General features: G+C 57.2%; 1 protein-coding gene across 1 annotated transcript in view; it reads right to left on the reverse strand.

Moving 5' to 3' along the window:
- Positions 1-5,711: 5,711 nt before the first annotated feature.
- Positions 5,712-8,992, reverse strand: part of FCRL6 (Fc receptor like 6) — a 16,590-nt gene continuing 13,309 nt past the window's right edge. Inside the window, exons 9-10 of the mRNA XM_029935839.1 lie at positions 7,369-7,400; positions 5,712-7,292 (exon numbers count right to left, since the gene is read on the reverse strand). Coding sequence (XP_029791699.1) covers positions 7,164-7,292; positions 7,369-7,400 — 161 coding nt within the window. The 3' untranslated portion in view covers positions 5,712-7,163. The remainder of the gene's footprint in view (positions 7,293-7,368; positions 7,401-8,992) is intronic.

The raw sequence follows: 8,992 nt of genomic DNA on the forward strand, positions 1-8,992 counted from the left end.
TCAGGACTGGATTCTTGTAAGTCAGCCTCTTTCATGTGCCCGTGGTTGGCCAATGCCATTGCCAGTGGCAGGCACACCAACACAAGCCCACATCTTCCTGCTGGACCCGCCAGCCCTCCCCGCATCCCACTGGCCCCCTTCCTGCCCTTCCTGCTGCAGCCAGAGAGCCCTCGGATTGCAATTCCCTTTGTTACTTCTCTAAAATTCTTCCGCATCTCCTGCTGCCTTCAAAATAAAGACAAAACTCAGCTTGGTGTGCAGGACTCTCCGAAGTTCAACTCCAGCACGCTCTTCCGAGCGGGCCTCCCTGGTGCGGCCTGCTCTCTGGCCATTCCAAACCGGGAGTGCTCCTAGGAGGAGTCCCTGCCTGGGGCTCGCTCCTCCAGCTGCTGCACTGCTCCGTTCGCCCCTCCGGGCCGGGCATGCTGCAGCCAGCCGGCTCCCTCCTGAGCAGCCAGAGTGAGGGACCTCCTCTCCTGAGCCCAGTGCCGGCCCGTCTCTGCTGTCGCCCTCAGCACGCTGACCTGTAATGGTTTTCTCGTCTCCATGCACTGTTTGCTGTTAAGGTCTTCACCTGTTTATGCTGTGTTCCCCTCGGTGCTCAGCACACTGTGGGCGTTTAATATTAATCACTTGGAAAGGAGTGCATACATTCTGCATGTGGTCACGGCCCTTCTCCACGAGGGTCTCACTGCCGCCAGCTGGCGTGGGGCCGTTTGAACTCAGAGTGAGGTTAGCCCCTTGCAGAGGTCACGAGTGCGAGCCGGGACGGGAACCTCATCCTCGGGAGCGTGGGCCACTTTGCCAGAGCTGCCTCTCCTCCCCCTGGGAGTCTCTTCTCACTTCCAGTTATGCAGCTTCTTGAGTCTGGGGAGGCTTTTTGGGAAGATGAGGGGAATCCCCGAGTCCCAAGCGTGGCTCGTGGTGTCCGGTGCGCCAGAACTCCTGACCTCTACTTGGGACACGAGCAGGAGCGAGGCAGCCATGGTGCCGGAGAGCAGGAGGTTCTGGGAGAGGCTTCCTGCCCCCCGGGTGCTCACAAGCGGAGTGTCGAAACAGGATATGCCCAGGACGGAGGTCCACTGCACACAGGCACGGCTCTGTGCAATAGGCAGCACCAGCTTCTCCCTGCAGAGGGTGTGGTGGGGAAGAGGCGTCTGTGGCTGTGGGCAGGGGATGCTCCCCAAGAAGGTGGGCGTTGAGCTGCACCTTGAAGACAGGCATGATTTGGGTAGGCAGAGAAAAGGGACGAGCCAGAGGCTGGGAAAGGGGAGCCGAGTGGATGAGTCCAGGCAGGGGGAACCCCGGTGGGCTCCTGGGACCATGAAGGAAGCAGGGAAGAGCCTATCAGGACTGACGCAGGTAGGAATGGAAAAGGAGGTTGAGGGTCAGATCTCTTGAATACTAGCGTAGGTATTAGGTTTCTGCAGCAGCTCTCAACCTCGCTGCACTCAAAGCCTTGGGGACTCTGGTTTGGTGGGGCTGGGGAGGGGGTCCGGGAATTGGGTGTACCCAGATGTGCTCCAGGAGTTTCTGCAGCTGGTGGGCTGAGGAAAGGCTCTGAGGGAGGGGATGTGGCCCTTACTGAGCTGAGGGCGGCTGGCTGGTGGAAGGACCACAGGCAGGGCAGATTGGCAGAGAGAGAAGAGGCCTGGGTAACAGCCGTCAGGACGGTCCTGACTGGACTAGGAAGGAAGTCCTCCCAGTAGACAGGAAAGGACAGGGCAGAGCTGGGACAGAACTCGGAAGCCACTGGGCTTTGGGGCAGAGAGGCCAGGGGAGGGGCCTCATTCATGACCCCGTTTCGAATTCCTTCCTTCTTCATCAGGTGTTTATTGAGCATCTACTTACGTGCCAGGGCTGGAAGCACAGACATGAAAGCATGGCCCTGCCCTCAAGGAGTCCGCAGTTCGGAGGAGGAGATGGGCTACGTCACCTGGTAATTACAGTCGGCGTGGTAAGAGCAGCGCACGTAAGGGCTTATTTAGAATGGGGTCTGGGGCATGGTCAGTACTCAAAAGAATCTTAGCCTTGACTCCTAAGTGGCCAGAGAGGGAAGAGAGGAGAGCTCTAAATGCAGACCAAGGGGGTTCAGGTGTGAGCACCTCCCTCTGCGGGTCCCAGACTGGAAGCTGGGCCAGGACAGGGTCAGGTCCCTACCCTTCGCCGCTTCCAAGCCCCTACCCCCACTCCCCGCCCCTCCATCGATGGTCAGGACAGGCTTCCCACGCTGCAGTGCCCTTCAAGTCTGGGCCAGTCCTCAGGTGTCTCGCCTGGGACGGGGAGGGGGTGAGGGGCAGGAGTGGGGCCGTGGTGGGGAGTGGGCACGCCCAGTCCCGGCAGAGCCCCTTCTCACCAGCGGGGCCCATCCAAGCAGGCACTGAGCTGCCATCTTCCCTGCCTTCCCCCCCAGCCCCTGCCCCCCATGTCCTTCACCTCCAGGAGGACTTCAGGGAGGCTGGGGAAGGGTGAGAAAGGGGTTGGCGGGGGTCAGCGGACATTCTGCCCCACAAAGGGAGGAACTCCAGGCTGTGTGACAGCCAGAGAGGGGGTCAAGGGCAGCGCCAGCTGGGCTGGGTCTGCGGAGCCAGCCGGCTCTCCCCCACTGCGGATCACTGGCTCAGAGCATGCTAATTACCCAGGGACTGCCCGCTGGAGTCACTGGGCTGGGAGTTCAAAGGCACCACACCCACATTCCCTAATTAAGAGAGCAGCTGGCAGCCGGGCCCTCTGGGAGTCTGTGGCTCCCTCTGCACCTCGCCCTCAGCCCTACCCCCACTGCGGGCAGGGGCGGGGAGCACGCGGCAGCCTGTGCTCCGTTCAGGGCCAGCGGAATCCGAATCCGGGGGAGGGTGTGTGTGTCAGGAGCACACCCGTCCTGCCCACTAGCACTTGTCAACTCTGGGCCTGGCCTGGGCACAGAACGGGGCCACCCAGGAGAGGGGAGCGGTGGCAGAGAGACAAAAAAGGGAGCATGCGGGCAGGGAGGAGGAAGGCAGGAAGGAGGGGCATTTGGCAGGCTTTTTGGGAGCGGGGTTGGGAGAGGGGACAGAGACGTTACCTGCTGAGGGGTGGTGCAGGTGGGGGCTGAGAGGCCAGGTGAGCCCCACGTAGGGCCGGTCGTTGTGTCTATGCTCACCTCCTCGGAGCCTGTGGAGTGGACTATCTGATGTGTCCGCCGACCCCGCGTCGCCGGGCACTGGCTGGCCCCAAAGGCTGTCCTGGGCAGGGCAGCCCGTGCACACACGCCCTCCCTGGCCAGTTTGGGCGGCAGGAGTGTGCCCCAATGTGTGCACACGGTGCACCTGACCTCCCACCAGAGGACGCTCTCACGCCTGCGAGCACGGCCCTGAGCTGCCTCTGTAATATTTGTGGCCTTGCTGAAGACAAGAGGCAGGCAGTGGAGTCTTTGACCTTTGATGCGTGGGAGCAAGGTGCAGGCAGCAGGAGATGGAAGGCGGGCGAGAAGGAACAGCCCGCAGGAAGTGGGTGGGAGGGTCTGAGGCTCCGGGGATTTGCTTTAGAGGCAAAAACATACTTTCCCAGAGAGCTGAAGGCAGGCTGCGTACAAAAGGGACAAAGCCAGGTCTATGCTTCATGGGGGTGGTGAAGGAGGAGCTGGGATCTCATTCACTCATTCAGTCATTCGGCAAACATCTGGGGATCCCACCCTGTGAACGGGGCGACGGTGACCAGGTGCGTGGAGCGCTCCACAGGGCCCGCGAGTGCAGGACTGGCGCGGATGGCGACCACTCACCGCAGTCTGCACTCCACACGAAAGAATTCCCAAACCAGTACGACGCAGGCCAGGCCCGTCTTTCAAGGAGCCTTCGAGACGGACCGCCTGAGCAGGACGGTGCCGTGGGCCGGGGCAGGTGCGCTGTCTGCTTTAGGTCCCACCAGCGCTGCAACGGGAGCCGGGAACTTGTGCTCGGGGCACACAATATCCGGGGATGGGTGACAAAGCCCGGGGTCCTCCCCGTTTTGTCTTTGGGGTCAGTACAAAGATGAAGGATGCTGGTTTTTTTTTAATTGTTAAAATTTTTATTTATTAATTTATTTTTGAGAGACAGAGAGAGAGCAGGGTAAAGGCAGAGAGAGAAAGAGACACAGACTCTGAAGCAGGCTCCAGGCTCTGAGCTGTCTGCACAGAGCCCAACGCGGGGCTTGAACCCACAGACTGTGAGATCATGACCTGAGCCGAAGTCGGCAGCTTAACTGACTGAGCCACAATGTTTATTTATTTTTGAGAGACAGAGAAAGAGAGCAATTGGGGGACGGGTAGAGAGAGAGAGGGAGACACAGAATCCAAACCAGGCTCCAGGCTCCCAGCTGTCAGCACAGAGCCCCATATGGGGCTCAAACTCCGGACCTGCAAGATCATGACCAGAGCTAAAGTCAGAGGCTTAACGGATTGAGCCACCCTGGCGCCCCCTGCAGGACTGTTTAGGTAAAATTGTCCAAGACCTTATTTTCTAGCCAAATTTAAAATAAACCCAGAATGGAAAAAAAAAAAAATCCCAATATCTGCAACCCGCCTGGTTCAGGGCAGGGCCACGCCCCAGTTCAGTCATTTGTATGCACAGCGTTTAGCCAGGCCCAAAGCCAGGCCTGGTGTCTGATGGCCCCCGGTGCAGCTGTCCAGTGGGTGGTCAGACCCAAGGGGGCCAGCAGAGGGCAGCCGCGAGGCCCCGCCCTCCCTCAGTCTCCCGGAAGGGGCGGTGGCTGCCTCCGCCCTCAGCCCGGCTAGGCTCGGAGTCCTTTTCCTCCAGCTCACCCAGCAGGTGGTCTCTCTTGCTCACTGAGCAGGTGACGTGGCCACACGGAGCCCCTGTCCCTAGAGCAGGCAGACAGCTCACCGCTACCACAGGCGTGTTTGCATTTAGCTCTGACGCGGATTGGAAAATGACGTGTTGCCGCGCAGAGCCTTGGGGGCAGTGGTGCGTAGGGCTTCCTTAGTGCAGCCTTTTTTGGTGTCTGCAGGGTCTGTCCCCAGAGACCTCTGATGGTCCTATTCTCCTTGCCACCAGCACTTTCCAGGGCCAGCAGTAGGGCTGGCAGCGCGCCCTGGGGCCACCTGCTGTCAGCCTAGCCAGCCGGAGTCTGGGTCCCTTCTGAAGGCTCTGCTTTCTCTGTGGTTGTTTTTAAAGTGTATTTATTTATTTTGAGAGAGAGCGAGAGCGAGAGCGAGAGCGAGAGAGAGAGAGAGAATACAGGAGGGTGGAGAGAGAGAATCCCAAGCAGGCTGCGTGCAGTCAGTGCAGAGCCCAAAGCTGGGCTTGAACTCATTAAGGGTGAGATCATGATCTGAGTGGAAGCCAAGGGTTGGACATTTAACGGCCTGAACCCGCCAGGTGCCCCTGCGCCCTCTATGTTCTTTTGGGGGATTTTCTTTGTCTTCAATTTTCTGAGTAATTGTTCATTTTTAAAAATCCAGGCCCATTCTTCTCTAAACCAAGGGAAAGGCTATTTTCAGCTGTACCAGTGGAAGTGGGGGTGGGGAGGATTTCTGGGGGAGGAGCAAAGTGTGGCGGAGGCCAGGCCATGTGTGTGGGACTGAGTTTCTGTGTGTGTGTGTGTGTGTGTGTGTGTGTGTGTGTGTGTGTGTGTGTAGAGGGGAACTTTTCACCTACCTGGGTCAAAGGAACTGTCTCTCTTTATTTTCCAATCCATTGTGGACTTACACATTTATAGGATACACTAAAAGCAATTTATTAAAAAAAGAAAGAAAAAGAAACATGCAAAACATAAGCCCTATTTTTTCTGATTATATTAAACAAACAGAATTACGGGGTCAGATTGCTCATAAGTGTCTAAGTTCTTGCATGTCATTGTCCCACGCATCCGGTCCTGGACTGGTAAGCACCGTCCCATGTGGCTGGTGTAGAGAAGAGAGCAGGAGGCGGTCCGTGCGGATGACCGGCAGGCCGGCTCCTTCCGGGTCCCTGGCCTCAGTGTCTCCTTCATGAGCTGTCCTGTCTTGGACTGGGCTCTTTACAAGGGGCGCGGCCCGTTTATAGAGGGCGAGGCAAGGCTTGGCTTCTACGGGTACTTCCTGATTGACCAGCGAGGACCGTGGGCTCCTAGATGACCTGGCACGTGTTTCTGGGCTCAGCAGACAGGAGGCGAGGGGGCGGGGCCCCGGTGTATTCTGGACGCGGATTGGAGCAGGGATGAGACAGGGGGAGCAGGAGGAAGGGGCTGGGGAAGAGGAAGGTCAGGTAGGGGAAGAGAAGGAAGGGAAGGCACAGGGAAGGGAGAAACGCTAGCACGGCTGGCCGAGTCACCCTCTGGGCCCTCCGGTCTTAGCCAGTGACGCTCCACAAGGCGAGTGGACAGAGGTGTTCCCATGAAATTTGCTTCGAGGTGGCCCAGGCTTTCTAGACTTTCAGATGCTTATGAGTCACCTACAGATCTTATTTAAATGCAAACTAAGATTCAGCAGATTCCGGGTCGCCTCTGAGTGGCTACATTTCTATTAAACTCATGGCTGAACCCTGACCATGTCCAGCTCTGTGTGCCCCTGGCCGGAGCTCTCTGAGAACGTGACCTCTTCCCAGGAGAGGCGGGCGGCTCAGTGAAGTCCAGCGGGGACCTCACCCGGTGATCCCCGAGCAGGGGCCTGGAGGGAACTGAGGCTCGGAGAAAAAGCAGGGACCACTGATCATCCTAGTTACTAGTACGAAGCTCTCAGCATCAAGGAGTGTGGACTCCACAAACCAGACCAAACCGAGCCATCGGGCACTGCAGGCGACAGGTATGGGTGAATGATAGATATGCTTCTACGAACAAATACGTTCTACAAGCACGCATCTTGTAAACACGAGGGGTAACAGGTTTTCTGCTGCACTCCACGCATGGGGACTTGGGGCAAGCGTCAGCTCCATAAACTTGGGTAATGTTGGAGCCTGGATGGGGTGTGGACAGAGGCGGGTTGCACGTGGGTTCCAATCCTTCCACTCGTGTGAAAGAAAACATCTGTGGCTCCCGTGTCCCATCCCCTGTTCTGCCCAGGGACCATTTAGGGGCTCCTCGAGTGTCCTGGGGACCCTGGCCAGGACACAGGGCTCAGGGACTGGAGATCTCCAGAAGCGGCTGGGGTCCCCGCTGGCCTCCTGGGGAGCACTGGGGGCCACTGGTGGGTGGTGTTGGGGGGAATGCCATCAGTAGTGGAGGACCTCCTCGGAGTAACCAGGGAGAACTCTGTGGGTCCTGCTTCTTGGATTCGGTTTCCTGGCTGGAAGCTCACCAGGCCGCGAGTGTTTCACCTCCGCGTAAATGATAGAAATGTCCTGTGGGAGCGGTGGGTCGGGATCAGGAGGCAGATGGAACATAGAGGGTGGGGGAAGGGCAGGGGGCCCAACTCACCTGAGTCCCCGCGGCTGAGGCAGCAGGCCGGGCTGTCGGGGAGAGAGAAACACTCAGCTGTGCACCTGCAGCCCGCCTCCTCCGTGCTGTCTTCCCTTACAAAGCATGGACCAGCCCGGCGAGCACTGCACCCCCTTTCACCTCTGGGGACCCCTCCTCCTTCATCCAAACACAGGTGGGCGCGGGAACCAGGAGGTCTGGGTCTTCCCAGCTCAACCGCAGCCCAGCCATGTGACTGCAGGCCAGGCACTCAGCCCTGGGACCTTGGCTTCCCCAGCCAGGGAGAAGGGAGGCGGTGGCCACAGGGATTATAACGAGAAGAAAGAGTGATGAGCGTATCAGAGATGCATTAAAACAGCCACTGCATTAGTTACCAGGCCCCAGGCGATCCTTCAGGTGTGAGCGTTATATTTATTATATTAATCTCACACTAGTCCCACAAAGTAGGAATGATTGATTCCTTCTCAAATTAAGGGGAGAAAACGGAGGCTCGGAGTGGCTCATACTCCCTGCAGTCATGTCTGTAAGAATGGGGGCTGGAGACAAGTGTCAAATCTTTGCAAACCTGAAGCATTCTTCCAATGATAAAAGATCCAGCACCCGCTCCCTGTGAATCTTGGAATACAATGTCCTTTCCTGACTTGGGGCTTCAGGACCCCTCGCCCTCCTGTAGGGGAGCGCCTCCCGCGAGCTGGGAGTAAGCCATCCCACCTGACTCACGCCTTCGCCTTCTGGCCCTGCTGGGGTTACCACAGCCCCGTCTCCTATGAAAACCGTATTTAGACATTGGCTTCTTTTTCTTCCTTCTCATGTTCAAGCCCCCTTTGAAATTCTCCTCTGAAGTGACCTGTGTCCACCTGTGCCTTCCCATCTACCTGGCCATGCGTAGGTCCTGGGAAACGGCCCCTGAGCCCAAGAGGCCCCTTGTCTGTCCACAGCCTGAACCCCAGGCTGCTTCAGACTCGTTTTACAGACCAGGAATAGGAATGTCAGCAAAACAAAAACTAAAAGCTTCCTGTTTTTGAATACCTGTGACACGGCAGATAATCTTTAAGGTGTTGAGAACCTAGGTTCCATTCCTAGTAATTTATAATAGTCTTGCAAAATCAAGCATTATCTCCATTTTATAAATGAGGCTCAGAGAGCTTAAATAAGTTGTCCAGTTGCACAGTGAGTACACAGAGTACAGTTTTGAACTCAGGTCTGACCCAGAAACCCATACTCTTCGCGTGATGCCACGTTGCTTTCCCTGTCCCTGCCGTCTGATTCTGGTGTTTGGGCTGGGGCTTAGGGTCTTGGCTCCTCTAAGGGCTAGGACTGTCCTGCTGAGACTTATACTCTGGGGCAAAGGCAAACTGTGTCATTCTCTCTCTCTCTTTTTTCTTTGTTCCTCCACAGTGCTAAGAAAAAGGCAGAAAAGCTCCCTAGTTAGGATGGCAGCAGTGGTGGTATGGTGGAGATGATGTTGAAGATAGTCGTTATGGTGGACACAGTGTTCTTTGTGGTTATGGTAGTGATGGTGGTGGTGGTGGTGATCATGGTGCTGTTGTCATGGTGGTGGTGATGGTGGTGATGGTGGTGGTGGAGATGGTGGTGATGGTGGTGGTGGTGATGGTGGTGGTGG

The sequence above is a fragment of the Suricata suricatta genome, chromosome 3 (genome assembly GCF_006229205.1).
Source record: "Suricata suricatta isolate VVHF042 chromosome 3, meerkat_22Aug2017_6uvM2_HiC, whole genome shotgun sequence".
Taxonomy (NCBI): Eukaryota; Metazoa; Chordata; class Mammalia; order Carnivora; family Herpestidae; genus Suricata; species Suricata suricatta.